The sequence below is a fragment of the Sphaerodactylus townsendi genome, linkage group LG08 (genome assembly GCF_021028975.2).
Source record: "Sphaerodactylus townsendi isolate TG3544 linkage group LG08, MPM_Stown_v2.3, whole genome shotgun sequence".
NCBI classification, from domain to species: domain Eukaryota; kingdom Metazoa; phylum Chordata; class Lepidosauria; order Squamata; family Sphaerodactylidae; genus Sphaerodactylus; species Sphaerodactylus townsendi.
This window is the reverse complement of record NC_059432.1, coordinates 103,342,346-103,359,147: the sequence shown is the minus strand read 5'-3', so window position 1 is coordinate 103,359,147 and position 16,802 is coordinate 103,342,346. Positions and strand designations below refer to the sequence as shown.

Genomic DNA, 16,802 nt, shown 5'->3' with positions numbered 1-16,802 from the left:
GACATGGACAATATATACCCTAAACCCGTGGTAGCGAACCTTTGGCACTCCAGATGTTATGGACTACAATTCCCATAATCCCCTGTCAGCATGGCTGATGGGAATTGTAGTCCATTACATCTGGAGAGCCAAAGGTTCGCCACCACTTCCCTAAACATTTCCTTCTCTCTGGACACAGTGTGTAACAGACTTCCCTCTGTGATACACCTCTGAAGATGCCAGCCACAGATGCAGACGAAACGTTAGGAAAAAGATCCACCAGACCACGGCCACACAGCCCGGAAAACCCACCACAACCAGTTGTATCTGGCCATGAAAGCCTTCGGCAGTACATTGAACAGCTCTTGGGTTTAATTCCTTGCCCTACATATGGTGCCAGACAAGCCCTGCCAAATTGCTTGGAAACAGGTCACCACAAAAAAAGATCCTTGGACTCAAAAGATATGAGAATTTCTTTTTTAATTTGAAACAATTACAGCAACTGCGCCTTCGCGTGCCTTTACACGGCAGGCAAATTCTCTCCAAAACCTGAACAGTGCTTGAAGCAAACAACTCTGAGCGGTGCAAAACACCCATCAGCTTTTGCAAACACTTCCGGGATGCAGTCGTCAACGTTGAGAGGGGTGACGGAACTCATACCATGATTCCAATCGGATTTGAGGAGCGGGGAAGGGCGAGTGAGAAGAGACTATGTCAGAAAGGCACATCCAATTCCACTCTGATTTTGCATAGTCGTTCAATGCCTCAGCAACCAAACTTCACAGAAAAACAGTGGAACTGCCACAAAGGTGGAAGACGAAGGTCATATGCAGGAGGCTCCGTTTTTTAATATCACAACGGGCATCTAAGACATCCACCTTACAGGACTGCAAAGTAACGGGCCAGTCCAGATGCCTTAAAATCCTCCCTGTGGCAACAGCCACATGGGCAACACACAACTGCAGGAAAGATCACATTAGTTGTGGCGCTGTGTTTTTCGAACTACTGAACTTTTGTGTTGATGGTTTCGGAAAGCAGTACCTTTGCCGCCATGTTGCTTCCTCCATGGGGTTACTCTGCATGGAGGATTTTAAAGCATCCAAAGTGGCCCCAAAGTTTACTGTGCAACAGCTTGAATTCCAAAGCAGTTATCTGATCATCACACACATCTGGAACTGATTCTGAAGCCAATTTTCCAGGGAGAGGCAAAGTAGGCTTCCGTTCAGTGAATGCTTGCCCAGTAAAGATATGCTTGGGACCCATTCAGCCGCAATTTATATGTATGCAACTATCTCTTTAAAAAACAAAGATACTTGCACCAAAAGATATAATGGAATAAATCATTACTGTTAATGGGATTAAATGCATCTGTGAGGATCAAGGTGTCAAGAGTAACTCTGCACCGATAACACTGAAAACACTGTCAGAGAACAAATCGGAAGAGGCCATAAAGGATTATCTTGGATTCCTTGCCGTTCAAATATTGTGCATGTTTTAAACACCGATTCTGCATCAGCCTGTGTCCTCATCGCTTGATGAAAACCAAAGGGAAATCCGTAGTGACTTTTTTCCTCCTGAGTTTGCCAATGTCAAAAAAAGAGCAAACCAAATTGAAATCAAGTTTTTTTTAAAAAAAAAGATATTTTCAAAACACCCCCCAACCTTGCAAAGATTTGTATGTTGAAAAGAGGGCCTTTGACTTGTTTTCGTGTCTAGTAGAATTTAAAAGAAGATATTTTTTCCACCGGTCATGTTATTGAGTGCACAATTGACGACAACGGTGTACGTTTTGTGGAATGGTGGGTTGATGCTTGCTCTGTTGGCACATTCATTTCAAGGGGGGGCAGGCGCAGAAGAACATCCCAATGGCCGAATGCTAGTCTGGGAATGGCCAGTGTCTACAAGGTTTCTGCTGGTGGTTGCAGTGAGCACAAGATCAGACTTTGGTTCCTGGTAGAGTCTGGGATATCATAGTAAAATTCTGCTACTGGACTTCCTTGCACATCAAAGTCTGAACTTTGCAAACACCACAGGAAAGAGATGAAGATTTTGCTTCAAGGAAATGAGGTCTGGACACCCAAACTGATCCCCCAGGGGCAAAAAGATGCCTGTCTGACACCAATCTGGTTCTAAACTAAATATTTCCTTTGCTCTCTCTCTCTCCCTAAGACCTAAGAGGAGCCCTAGAGAGCTCCAAACACCCTGCCTCCATCACCAAGGCAGGAAGATGAAGAAGGTAGTGTCGAATCTCCCGGGGCAAATAAGATATGGTCTCCCTTCCGGTTCCTTGCAGCAGGATGTCAAAGGGAGAAGGGGCTAGTCGCCAAGCTTGCTGGTAACAGTTTTCTAGCCGATGCCCCTTCCTAGTGAACCACACATGCTCCCCGCATATTTCAGATGGAGCAGATCAGCTGGCAAGAATCCCAGCAGGAAACAGAAATTCAAAGCAGCCTTAGAGGAGGGTGAGAAACGGCATCACATTCCTACATGCCCAGATCAAAGTTGACAAAGAGTAGCGGTGGAGCAGGCCTTAGGCAGCATGCTCTGGAGTCTTCAAGGGTGTTGTCAAATGGACAGCAGGGCTCTGCCTTGTCTGGCTGCTGAGCATCCAAGTCTTAAGTTCACGCATCACCCATCCTATCTCCTCTTCCTGGCTGCAAACACGAAGGGACGCAAGTGGAGTTGATCTGCATAAGATTCCTTCTGCAGTTGTTTGTATGCCTACTCACAAGGCTTGCCCTGTGATAAACCAAGAGCAGGGGTCTTCAAACTCTGGCCCTCCAGATGTTCATAGACTACAATTCCCATGAGCCCTACCACTTGGCCATGCTGGCAGGGTCTGATGGGAACTGTAGTCCATGAACATCTGGAGGGCCAGAGTTTGAAGACCCCTGACCAAGAGGCACCGGCAGCTTCAGGCAGTGGAGGCGATGCCCCCTGCTGTCCCCACCCCCTACCCCCCCAGCATGGAAATACTAATGCCCCCCCACTGCCCCTCCAAGCTCCTGGTTGGCCACTGTGTGAACAGACTGCTGGACTTGATCAGCCTTGGTCTGACCCAGCGTGGCTGTTCTTATGTTCTTTTATGCCCAATGCAGAGAGCAGCACAGTCCTTAAAGATGCCGAAGAGGCCCAGAGAATGAAGCTGGAAGGAGCGTTAGCTGCTCTGGGCCGAGGGACTGAGACAGTGGCCTGAAGCGGCTACAGCAGGGGCGTCAAGCCCACGGCCCTCCAGATGTTCATGAACTACAATTCCCATCAGTCTCTCCCAACATGAGCATTGGCTATACTGGCAAGGGCTGATGGGAATTGTAGTTCGTGAACATCTGGAGGGCCGCGAGTTTTGACACCTGTGGGCTACAGGACTCAGACATGCTGCAGCTGCTCCTGGATTGTCGCAAAGAGCACTTCAACATACTAGAAGTCTGGCAAAGCACACAAATACATCGGCCCTTTTTCGACAGAGCCGCCTACTCATTTCCAGAGCAAGTCTGCGGGTCTCGTCCTCTCGGGACTGCAAATCCAAACAAGCAGTCGGAAACAAAATTAAAATCCTTGCGAAAATTGAGTGAGATAATTAACCAGGGGTGAAGGGAGCAGACGGGGGCTTTCCAGAAAGGACGCCCAAGAAACACAGGATAATTAGTTCTTTTGTAATCTGTGGATAATCAGGACGGTTGTTTGAAAAAATCAAAATCAAATCGACTGCCCCAGCTGGGGAGAGCATTCTCATCGCATTCGTCAGGTGCGCTCCAATTTATTTGCGGTCATGCCTGAGGAGGAAAAACAATAACTGAACTCTGGCTTGGTGATCTTCAGCCTTAAATAGAGGCCTGATGGGTGCATGCGCTTACATTCACACCCACACACATAGCTCTTGTGGGTTTGTCCTCAACAACAACAGCAGATCCAACAGCATGCCTCCGTTGACATGAATGGACCAGCTCTTAGGAGCTTCTCTGCGATCAACAGTTCCGATGCTCAGGACGGAGAAGCTGAAGATACGATTCCCAAAAATCAACTGACGCGCTTTCGTTAAAAAAACAAACATCCAGATTTTTTTGTTTCACGACACTGAATTTTCTCGGCGTGGCTTTTTTAATCTCAACTTGATGTACCGTTTCTGGCAAATGAATCTGGCCCATGAGATTCTGAGGTAAACCAAAAGACCCTTTTAAACCAAGGATATGCATGATTTTGCTGTGTTTTGTGCCGGCCAACAGAGCCTCCGCTAAATTTGGAAAAGGCGACGTCACCTCTACCCAGTCAACAGCTTAGACAATTCAAATCAAGTTTGGGGGGCACAAAAGTCAGGGGGACATTTCACAGTCCAGGAACAGCCTCCTGTTCTCCAGGGGTTGCAAACTCCACTAGCGATTAGAACAGTCTTGTAGCCTCCATAGGAAAAAAAAAGTATACAAATTTAAAAATCCTACAATGCACCATGACCTAAGATTTTTTTTTCCCTGCTAATATTTAAGAAGGCATCAAACGACTGATCCTGATTTAAGCTATAAATGGTACTCCAAATGTTTTCCATTTTTGGCAGTCCAAAGGCTTTGCTTCTTTCAAATACATATATGTCTATATATATATTCGGCAGAATAAAAAGGCTATGGCTTCCTAAGGCCCAGGGAGACCCCTTCGGCCTAACTTGGTATCCGGTGATAGAAGTAAATATAGCCCAGCTCTTTGGGTGGCCGCTCAGAGGCACAGACTTTCAAATCATTGTAGATCACCCATCTGAAAAGAAAGAGAAACAGGTAGTGAGTCCCCTGGACAGAGACTTCCAGGCCAATCCCAGGCAAATCTGAAATGGGTTGATGGCCCCCTGCTGGTCGGTTTCCTTTCCCCTTTCAAAAACTTTTCTCAACATTTAAAACTTTTTATGTCCCCGCCCCCAACCGCCCTCCTCACTGGCCCAGGCCGGGGGACTGGTCAGCCCCTCTCCGAAGTATGTATGGCATGCCACATGTGCCTTGTGAAGGCCTCTAATGTCCTCAAAACAAGTGAGAGCTTATCCACAAAATTTCTGCAGCAATCTTGGGTAAGTGTCTTAGGGACTTCCAAGGGCCACTTTTAAGGCAGAGTGTCTGAGGAGGGCCACGTGCACCTTTTCTCACACAGGATTGGAGCCAACCAGTGTTTCTGCTGGCGAAAAAGGGGTGGGAGGAGGTTCCCTTTGACCACCGAAAAAGGAGAAGAAGAGAAGGAGGAGGAGTTTGGATTTATATCCCCCCTTTCTCTCCTGCAAGGAGATTCAGAGGGGCTTACAATCTCCTTTTCCTTCCCCCCCATCTCACAACAAACACCCTGTGAGGTGAGTGGGGCTGAGAGAGCTTCGAAGAACTGTGACTAGCCCAAGGTCACCCAGCTGGCGTGTGTTGGAGTGCACAAGCTAATCTGGTTTCCCAGATAAGCCTCCACAGCTCAAGTGGCAGAGCGGGGAATCAAACCCGGTTCTTCAGATTAGAGTGCACCTGCTCTTAACCACTACACCACGCTGAAAAAGGCTACGCGAGGGGCTGTGAGGCCTGCATAGAAGAGCCAAGTAGGAGAATTAGGGGTGACCGAGAGGAAAAAGCTGGCTGGATTATGCCCACAGAGAGGGGCTGGTTTTTGCCAAGATCAAGGGCATGAAACCATAGGCATGGCGACCAAGGCAGGGCTGAAAGTGCTACGGGTTTGCCATCACTTAGCTGAACATCTCGCTGGCATCTTCGATGATTATTTGGGAGAAAGAACAAATGCAGTGGCCAGTGGTGCTGCTGCGCACACTTGCCAGAAGGACAGTACATGATGGGAACAGGAGACAGTGAGGAAGAAGAGGAAGAGATGGTTTTTATGATGGTTTTAAGAGATGGAGTAGCAGTGGCGTAGGAGGTTAAGAGCTCGTGTATCTAATCTGGAGGAACCGGGTTTGATTCCCAGCTCTGCTGCCTGAGCTGTGGAGGCTTATCTGGGGAATTCAGATTAGCCTGTGTGCTCCCACACACGCCAGCTGGGTGACCTTGGGCTAGTCACAGCTTCTCGGAGCTCTCTCAGTCCCGCCCACCTCACAGGGTGTTTGTTGTGAGGGGGGAAGGGCAAGGAGATTGTCAGCCCCTTTGAGTCTCCTGCAGGAGAGAAAGGGGGGATACAAATCCAAACTCTTCTTCTTCTTCTTATACCCAGCTTTTCTCTACCTTTAAGGGGACTTAAAGCACATTACAATCATTATCCCATGAAAGACACATTGTGAAGCAGGGGGGCTGAGATAGTTTGCAGAGAACGGTGACTGTCCCAAGGTCACCCAGCAGGCTTCATGTGGAGGAGCAGGGAAACAAACCTGGTCTTTAGAGCCCGCCACTCTTAACCACTATACCACACAACATCAGTGACAGGGAGGAAATCAGGATCAGAGAATACTAGTTCTCCAATGAAGAAAGAAGGAGAAAAATGGCCAGCAGGGGGTGCGGGAGGATCTGGGCCATTAGAAATAGAATCTGGCTAGCAAAACAACCGTAACTCAGAACTTCATTTCAGCAGGAGTTCCTTCCAATTAAGCATCTAACCCTTTGAAGCCTCAAGCTGCAGAACATCCTCCACCCTCACACACAAGTGTGATCGGTAATGAATTGGGTCGTTCTCACCTTCCTTCCTTTTTGACATGGCAAACATAATGGCCGCTCATTGTCGATGTTCCCATGTGACTAACGAACCCGAAGAGTTCATATCCTGTTAAAGGAAAGATCAAAATGGTCAAGCGGGGATGGAATGGGTGGCCCTTCCTGATCTTGTGGTGGGTGGTGCAGAGGTCCTACCCTCTTGGTAGGAAGCTCTTTCAACAGTGGCAGTCTTCAGGGGAAGCCAAGTCCTTTCTGATCTAAGGGGCTTTGGGTGGTAAATATAAGAACATAAGAACTAGCTTGCTGGATCAGACCACAGTCCATCTAGTCCAGCACTCTGCTACTCGCAGTGACCCACCAGATGCCTTTGGGAGCTCACGTGCAGGATGTGAAAGCAATGGCCTTCTGCTGCTGCTGCTGCTCCCGAGCACCTGGTCTGCTAAGACATTTGACAATGCAATGAACAGGCAAGTACGAAAACCAGTAGGGAACGCAAGACAAATGGGGAGCCAATCCCCCAAACAACACTACTTGCCAAAATAAACAAGGAAGAAAGTAATTTAACACTATTTTTGCAATTTATGTAATCAATATAAGTGATGCAATAATACATTCATTTGGAAAACATAATACAAACTACGTCCTTCACATTAAATTCATTCATAAGTGACAAAAACCTTTCATGAATGATATGTGGAAATGAAAGGAACGGCTGAAACAAGATGAAAACAGTCCATAAATAAATGGATGATTAAAGTGACAGTAAGCTAGTTTAAACTTTTTTAGTAGCAATGTTAGAGAGTGATCAAGAATACACTTGAATTTATTTATTGCATGTGAGCACTTTAAATGATGGCACTGATGAAGGATCGAAAACGTTTTTAGCGCAAAGCGTTTTGCTTATTGTTCAAGATCGGCTGGACACCAGTGCATTTTCTAGATTGCCAACAGATTTATGATCTTGGATTGTGTGTTAGCAGAGCACAGTGCATATTGCCAAACATCTGTGTTACGTCAGACATATGTGAAGGAAACGGCTTGGATTGTATAACCCTTCAAAGAATGCGGCTTTTTGCCGCGGGAATCCCCCTCAGCGTACTATATACAGTCACCAGACGTTACAGGCAAGACCGTATCAAGGTCTATCATTCATTAAAGAATTCGCATTGCTTATTTGGACATAACTAATCTTTTTGGTCCGTTAAAAAAAGTTGCTACTAAAAAAGTTTAAACTAGCTTTTTGCACCGTATGAATCGTTAGCAGCGGGTGCTTTTTTGTTATTTCCTGGCACGTTGATGGATGTGGACTGTGATCTCTGACTATTTGGGAGGAACTTACTTTCACTTTATTCATCCATTTATTTATGGACTGTTTTCATCTTGTTTCAGCCGTTCCTTTCATTTCCACATATCATTCATGAAAGGTTTTTGTCACTTATGAATGAATTTAATGTGAAGGACGTAGTTTGTATTATGTTTTCCAAATGAATGTATTATTGCATCACTTATATTGATTACATAAATTACAAAAATAGTGTTAAATTACTTTCTTCCTTGTTTATTTTGGCAAGTAGTGTTGTTTGGGGGATTGGCTCCCCATTTGTCTTGCGTTCCCTACTGCTAAGGCATTTGCAATCTGAGATCAAGGAGGATCAAGATTGGTAGCCATAGATCGACTTCTCCTCCATAAATCTGTCCAAGCCCCTTTTAAAGCTATCCAGGTTAGTGGCCATCACCACCTCCTGTGGCAGCATATTCCAAACACCAATCACACGTTGTGGGAAGAAGCGTTTCCTTTTATTAGTCCTAATTCTTCCCCCCAGCATTTTCAATGAATGCCCCCTGGTTCTAGTATTGTGAGAAAGAGAGAAAAATTTCTCTCTGTCAACATTTTCTACCCCATGCATAATTTTATAGACTTCAATCATATCCCCCCTCAGATGTCTCCTCTCCAAACTAAAGAGTCCCAAACGCTGCAGCCTCTCCTCATAAGGAAGGTGCTCCAATCCTTCAATCATCCTCATTGCCCTTCTCTGCTCCAAACCTTCTATCATCCTCATTGCCCTTATCTGAAAAGCGGGACATTAATAAAAAAACACACACACACTGCACACCAGCCATTTTTGAAATGTTTAGAGGTGTGTCAGTTCTATCTAGACCAGGGGTCTTGGCCATGCTGGCAGGGGCTGATGGGATTTGTAGTCCATGAACATCTGGAGAGCCGCAGGTTGTAGACCCCTGCTCAGCCTAAAGGGCCTTCTACCCCATAGATTCTTCCTCCAACTCACGTCCAGACCCGTCTTTGATCGTGGGCCCCTCGGGGTCTGATTCCGCAAGGCTGTTGGCATTCACATGGTTCCCCACGTCCAGAGCCTCAGAAGTGGTTTCGTTCCCTTCCGCATCCGGGTGACTGAAGATCCAGTCGATGGCATGTTCCAAATTATTGTTCTGGCCGCCCGAGAAAAAAAGAACAAGAGAACTATCAGCATTCTTTATGGAGGCTTGTATGCATCTGTCATCGAGCAAAACACAGACTCTGGCACAAAGAACTGTTGCCATGATCGCAAAAAAACTGCCACGTTCTCTTCACTGCAGTCATCTTGAAAGGCCAAGCTTTGGGTGCTCTTTCCACCTGAAGCGAGATAGAGGGCAACCCTAGAAGCACTTTCTCAGTTGTGGTACCAAACCTCTGGAAAAAGGTGATTTATCTGCCTCTTATCAGTGTGAAGACTTTTTTTTTCTTTTGACATATCCACAATAGGAAGAAGAAGAGTTTGGATTTATGCCCACCCTTTCCTGCAAGGAGACTAAAAGGGGCTTACAATTCCTTTTCCCTTCCCCTGCCCCCAACAAACACCTTGTCAGGTGAGTGGTGCTGAGAGAGCTCCAAAGAACTGTGACTAGCCCAAGGTCACCCAGCTGGCGTGTGTTGGAATGCACAAGCTAATCTGGTTCGCCAGCTAAGCCTCCACAGCTCAAGTGGCAGAGTGGGGAATCAAACCTGGTTTTCCAGATTAGATTGCACCTGCTCTTAACCATTACTCAATTATTGCCCCTCCTCTCTGGTTCTGGTGGTGTTTGTCGTGTGTTTTTATCAAATCATTTTATAATTTTAACGTTGTTTTTAATCAAACGTTTCAGCACTTTCGGGGCCTCCCCTTGGGGACCCAGATTGGGTGGAAAGGTAGCATTGAAGTAAATAGAAGAGGGAGGACTGCGCACTGCGCACTGCTGATAGTTCAGTTGCTGCATAAAAGCCGCTCACTTTAGATCTACCTTTCTTTTCATTCTGCTTCTATTGCCTGTTACTCTGTACTGCCTGAGCGTATCTTTTTTTTGTATGTTATCATAGTTGTTTTGAATAACTTAAACTCAGCTTGGTTCGCAATATTTTCTGTTTTGATCTTTGCTTACAGTTTCATGTTATGCTACCACTGTTATATTATGTTGTTTTAACCCTGGATTATTCCCTCCCAAATATTTTTATTTAAAGTTTCAGCCTCTGAGTTTTTGTTGTGCATTTCAAAATCCTGACCCAAATCACATTTTGAGAAGTGGCAGTCAGCCTTTTTCTCTACACCTCCCTTGAGAGGTTTTTTTTTATATCCCCCCTTTCTCTCCTGCAGGAGACTCAAAGGGGCTTACAATCTCCTTGCCCTTCCCCCCTCACAACAAACACCCTGTGAGGTAGGTGGGGCTGAGAGAGCTCCGAGAAGCTGTGACTAGCCCAAGGTCACCCAGCTGGCGTGTGTGGGAGTGCACAGGCTCATCTGAATTCCCCAGAGAAGCCTCCACAGCTCAGGCGGCAGAGCTGGGAATCAAACCCGGTTCCTCCGGATTAGAATGCACCTGCTCTTAACCACTTATGCCACTGCTGCTTCCTTCTGCTAGATTTGCTGCTGCTAACTGTAAAAGTTCCCCTGACTTGGATGGACCAGGCTAGTCTGATCTCATCAAATCTCAGAAGCTAAGAAGGCTCAGCTTTGGTTAGTACTTGGATGGGAGACCGACAAGGAAAACCAGGGTCACTGTGCAGAAGGAGGCAGGGCCATCTCTATTAGTAAAGAAAACACCAAACCTGGGAGTGGCATGTACAAATGAAATACAAATACTATTCACTCCCTGCTGCATACAACCAATAAATATTTATAATAAAGTGTCACAGTGCAATAAAAACAATAATCACCTATTTCTATTGATTGCCCTCTCCCCTTCTTGGAAGAACTCTATAATTCCCGAAGCCTACAGAAAGCCCAAAATATTCTGAGAGGCCCGTCTCATCCAGCACACTCTCTTTTTGAACTGTTACCAACTGGCAGACAATACAGGTCTATAAAAACTAGGACAAAGAGGCTCAGAGACAGCTTCTACTCTAGAGCTGTGGCTATGCTAAACTCTGCGGCTTCATGTTGATGTGTTTGGGGCTGTGTAGGGATGGGTGGAGGAAGGGGAAAGTGAGGATGGGGTATGAGTCTGAAATGGTGTGCATCGAGGAATGCTGCTGTAAATTTCGTTGTGCGTGCACAATGACAATAAAATACTTATGCTTATGCTTATTGTAATTTATATATCTCCATTAGTCTCGTCTTGAAAACCCTACTGGGTTGTCATAAGTCGGGAGCAACGTGACAGCACTTTACACACAAATATTAAGAGTTGCTTTGGGGAAGGGCATGCATTTATTGTATCAGCTTCTGGAGGTCATATTTGATGACAAAAGGAAGAGAATGCCTAGAATCTGGGCTCTAAACAAATGCAAGGTCATTGCTGGACCACTCACCGTTGCCCTCAATGCCTGGACGGCGACATTCCGCTGGAAGCCCATAGAGGCGATGATGGCCACCATCTCTTCTGGGGGGTGGTTATCCAGGCCAAGAGCTCCGGAACCACCTGCCCCTGAATAAGCAGCTGCTCCATAACTGGGAATGGCTAACGGCTCTGCAAAGTCTAGCAGACAAAGACAAATATTCAGATCCATGCAATCTGACCAGGTAGTTCTTTCTAGCCAAAGTGACACCTTATAACACATTATTGTTCCCTGCACGAGGACACAGGAAAAAATTACTGTCTCATGTGAATAAGCATGATGTATCGGGGTAAAGTTGATGGGAGTGAAGATGCAGAGGTAGCAAAACAGCTGATACATCCACCAGCCAGCACAGCTTAGAGCTAAAGTTGATGTCTCATCAGCAAAAGGGCCGGCCTGCCCATTACAGACAACCAGCAGTAGTTGAGAGTGTTGGAACAGGGATCTGTGAGATCTGAGTTCAAATTCTTGCTCAGCCATGAAATCTTACTTGGACCTCTAACTTCTCTCAGCTTAAGCTACCTCACAGGGTTATTGTCAGGATAAAGATAGAGCTGTTCCACCAGGCATTGAGAGCCAGCGTGGTGTAGTGAATAAGAGTAGGTGCACTCTAATCTGGAGAACCAGGTTTGATTCCCCATTCTGCCACTTGAGCTGTGGAGGCTTATCTGGGAAACCAGATTAGCTTGTGCACTCCAGCAGATGCCAGCTGGGTGACCTTGGGTTAGTCACAGTTCTTCAGAGCTCTCTCAGCCCCATCCACCTCACAGAGTGTTTGTTGTGAGAAGGGGGGGAAGGGAAAGGAGATTGTAAGTCCCTTTGAGTCTCCTTACAGGAGAGAAAGGGGGGTTATAAATCCAAAACCCTCCTTCTCTTCTTCTTCAGGTGGTTGCAGCAGCAACGTTCTTACCACCTTAGTGCCTTCCCTCACCTGCACTCCACCTTAAAATAACTTATTTTGAGAATTCTGAGCTTTATTGCAGGTGATGCTGTTGACACCGGTGGGCTGAGTTCCACCCAGACCAAGCTTGCCTGTATGGGATATTTTTTTTTAGATAAACTTGTAAACTATGTGGCCACCTTGATTTCTTTGCTAGTTTGTAAAGTACAGATTTGGATTGTTTTACATATTGTGTATTGGTTTTTATGTTATGTAATTATTATTTTGTTAACCGCCCAAGCCCAAAAGGGGAGGAGCAGTCTAGAAATTTAATACATAAATAAATAAATGGAGTGGGGACTGAAATGACAGACCTGGTTCTTCCATATGGGCAATGATCCAGTTGAAAGCCACCTCTGCACCCATGTTGCCAGTATAGTAGACAGCCTTTCGACACGCCTCGAGTGGGAAACCCATTTCTGCTAGCTGCATTACTGAGGATTCATCAATGTCTGGAGCTAAGAAAGAGAAGATTTTAATGCATCTAAACCATAAGCCACTTTTCCATTCCTCAAAGGACAAGTCTATGTATATCCAATATGGCATAATGCTGTGGAATTGATACAGAGTCTATACCAGTGGTGGCGAACCTTTGGCACTCCAGATTTTATGGACTACAATTCCCATCAGCCACTGCCAGCATGGCCAATTGGCCATGCTGGCAGGGGCTGATGGGAATTGTAGTCCATAAAATCTGGAGTGCCAAAGGTTCGCCACCATGGGTCTATACTGTAGAATAAACCAATAGTTCTTGATTGGTAAAATGACGTTTCTAGTCCTCATGACTGTAATAAGAACTGTAAGATTGACAGCAGCAGCTCCTAAACAGTCAGTCTTAGAATGAAGTTAGACAGATGCATAATTGACTGCCCTGTATCCTTCCCACTTGCCTCAACAATTATTATTTATTCATTATTATTATTTATTAGATTTATAGGCCGCCTCACCCCCAAAGGGTGTGATTGCTCTTCCATCTATTCCATTAGATATCCAAGCTGGTTTTTAAAAAATTCAGTGAAGTCCTTTTTAAATTACAGTACTCACACATTTTGCATAATTAAAAGTTCTGTTCTCATTCTGTTAATTAACTCCAAGCATAGTTTGCGCTTGTTGCCCGATATGCTACTTAGCATGGGAGAATCTAATAGCATGGCACAGAACTAATAGAATAGAATAGAATAGAATAGAATAGAATAGAATAGAATAGAATAGAATAGAATAGAATAGAATAGAATCTTTATTGGCCAAGTGTGATTGGACACACAAGGAATTTGTCTCCGGTGCATATGCTCTCAGTGTACATAAAAGAAAATACATTTGTCAAGAATCATAAGGTACAGCACTTAATGATTGTCATATAGGTCTAGTAAGCAATCAGGAAACAATCAATAGTAATAAAAACATAAAATGTAAAATCATAAAATAAAATGAAATGTCAGCACAGGCTATAGTCATACAGTCATAATTGGGAGGAGATGGGTAATAGGAATGATGAACAAAGTAGTGCAGTAATTATATAATAAATATATAATAAATAGTTTGACATTATCGAGGGAATTATTTGTTTAACAGAGTGATGGCATTCGGGAAAAAACTGTTCTTATGTCTAGTTGGCCAAGTGTGTTTGCCTGGACCAAAGTTTGGAGTACCTCATGATACGATGGGCTGTTCCTCTGAAGTACAGTGTACAATTCAACATTAGTAATCCATGTGAATTCCTACAGCCAACTTGCATTTGCAAAGATCCAGTTTTGTTCTGAATGGACCGAAGCTCTGGACACCCCCAGAGAAAAGAGACCCCACAACTCTGAGATACAAGCGCCGCAGATCATAAGCATCTATGAACATCCTTTAAGCCCTCTGACACTATCCGTGCAAGGTAAAGTCCTTTCAAAACAAAAGGTAGCATTAACTGTGCAGATTTTTTTGTTGATTCCAAAATATGCAAGGAGTGAAGCTTCACTCACACACACAGCTTGCTCTGCAACAACAAATTGACCAATCAGGGTAACGTAAATGGGGGAGCAGAAGGCAACTTGCTCAGATATTCAAACTCAGAGAGGAAAGCAGATGTATGTAACTCATTACCTGAATTCTGGATAAGCACAGAACTGGGCATCAAGCAAAGCACCTTGAAGAAGATGATTTTGGATATATACCCCACCTTTCTCTCCAGTAAGAAGAAGAAGAAGAAGAGTTTGGATTAATATCCCCCCCTTTCTCTCCTGTAGGAGACTCAAAAGGGCTTACAATCTCCTTGCCCTTCCCCCCTCACAACAAACACCCTGTGAGGTAAGTGGGGCTGAGAGAGCTCCTAGAAGCTGTGACTAGCCCAAGGTCACCCAGCTGGCGTGTGTGGGAGTGTACAGGCTAATCTGAATTCCCCAGATAAGCCTCCACAGCTCAGGCGGCAGAGCTGGGAATCAAACCCGGTTCCTCTAGATTAGATACACGAGCTCTTAACCTCCTACGCCACTGCTGCTGTAAGGAGACTCAAGGTGGCTTACAAGCTCCTTTCCCTTCCTCTCTCCACAACAGACACCTTGTGAGGTAGGTGGGGCTGAGAGTGTTCTGAAGAACTGTGACTGACCCAAGGTTACCCAGCGGAAACACATCTGGTTCACCAGATAAGCCTCTGCCACTCAGGTGGAGGAGTGGGGAATAAAACCTGGTTCTCCGGATTAGACTCCACCTGCTCTTAACCACTACACATGCTGGATACCACCTGACAGTCCCACCGTTGAAACAGAGAGGATGAGCTGTTGGCCTCTTATTACATTTTTGCTTAATTTAGTATTCTGCAGAGGCCAACAGTCGCACCAAAGGAAATTAATCTTTCCGGTTTCCAAGCCAATAACAGGCAACGAAGAGAAAAGCTGTGCTGCTGCGGAACAGGAGCCTCTGATGTCTCCCGACTGCTGAGATGCCTTGAAATGTTTCAACAAATGTAAATAAGCATGGCTGTGGGGGAGCAAAGTTAAAAAGACAAAGGGAACAGCTTCCATGCAGCTCTCTCTGCAGGCACAGAGCAGCCCCGCACGAGCACCAGCCAGAATCCTCATTGTAAAAGCTGGTCTCAACAAACAAGATAAAAAATAATACCAGCACAAATGAAACGAGATACATACGGTCCATGAAACGGTTCATCGCGCCATCTGGAAATAAAGGGAGCAAAGTGAGGGATGTGGGATTTGCATAGGGATTGCATAGGGCCGTGGTGGCGAACCTTTGGCACTCCAGATGTCATAGACTACAATTCCCATCAGCCCCTGCCAGCATGGCCGATTGGCAAGGGCTGATGGGAATTGTTGTCCATAACATCTGGAGTGCCAAAGGTTCGCCACCACGGGCATAGGCTAGGTCTGCAGCGAGCGCACACACAGATAATGTGCATTTCGGGTTTGCGGTCTCGCTCCAACATTTCAGAGGCGCCGCGTTGCGCAGAGCTAGAGGTAAAGTAGTTCTGGGTCGAGAGAAGAAGCCGATCGGGCCACTTGGCTGAAATTCCTCACTGGGACGATGGTTGGGCAACTTGCAGGACTTCTCCAGCCCTTGATTAGCTGCCAGGTTAACGCTTGGAAGGCCCAGAGATCAAAGCTGTATTCCCCGGGCCCCGAATCACATCAAATCCCAGGGCCCAAAATTCTGTTTTTCAGCACAGATAATATACCAGAGGGCTGCAGCAGTGGCGGGATTCGAATAATTTAACAACCGGTTCCGGTGGTGGGATTCAAATAAGAACATGAGAACATAAGAACTAGCCTGCTGGATCAGACCAGAGTCCATCTAGTCCAGCACTCTGCTACTCGCAGTGGCCCACCAGGTGCCTTTGGGAGCTCACGTGCAGGAGGTGAAAGCAAGGGCCTTCAGAACATAAGAACTAGCCTGCTGGATCAGACCAGAGTCCATCTAGTCCAGCTCTCTGCTACTCACAGTGGCCCACCAGGTGCCTTTGGGAGCTCACGTGCAGGATGTGAAAGCAAGGGCCTTCAGAACATAAGAACTAGCCTGCTGGATCAGACCAGAGTCCATCTAGTCCAGCTCTCTGCTACTCGCAGTGGCCCACCAGGTGCCTTTGGGAGCTCACGTGCAGGATGTGAAAGCAATGGCCTTCTGCTGCTGCTGCTGCTGCTCCCGAGCACCTGGTCTGCTAAGGCATTTGCAACCTCAGATCAAGAACGATCAAGATTGGTAGCCATAGATCAACTTCTCCTCCATAAATCTGTCCAAGCCCTTTTAAAAGCTATCCAGGTTAGTGGCCATCACCACCTCCTGTGGCAGCATATTCCAAACACCAATCACACGTTGCGTGAAGAAGTGTTTCCTTTTATTAGTCCTAATTCTTTATTAGCCCTAATAATTTAACAACTTGTTGTTTACAAGCACCATTTTAACAATCAGTTCTGCCAAAGTGGTGCGAACCGGCTGAATCCCACCACTGGGTCATTGCTTGGCTAGATTCACTCAG

At 45.8% G+C, this 16,802-nt stretch overlaps 1 protein-coding gene across 4 annotated transcripts in view; it reads right to left on the bottom strand.

Moving 5' to 3' along the window:
• Positions 1–2,936: 2,936 nt before the first annotated feature.
• Positions 2,937–16,802, bottom strand: part of USP13 (ubiquitin specific peptidase 13) — a 97,323-nt gene continuing 83,457 nt past the window's right edge. For 2 of the 4 annotated variants that reach the window (XM_048506800.1, XM_048506801.1), the window contains exons 16-21: positions 15,463–15,489; positions 12,649–12,792; positions 11,368–11,534; positions 8,876–9,035; positions 6,612–6,696; positions 2,938–4,722 (exon numbers count right to left, since the gene is read on the bottom strand). In XM_048506800.1, the coding sequence (XP_048362757.1) occupies positions 4,629–4,722; positions 6,612–6,696; positions 8,876–9,035; positions 11,368–11,534; positions 12,649–12,792; positions 15,463–15,489 (677 nt within the window). In that variant the 3' untranslated portion in view covers positions 2,938–4,628. Of the gene's footprint in view, positions 4,723–6,611; positions 6,697–8,875; positions 9,036–11,367; positions 11,535–12,648; positions 12,793–15,462; positions 15,490–16,802 lie in introns of all 4 variants that reach the window. The other 2 variants (XM_048506802.1, XM_048506803.1) reach the window with 2 other exon arrangements.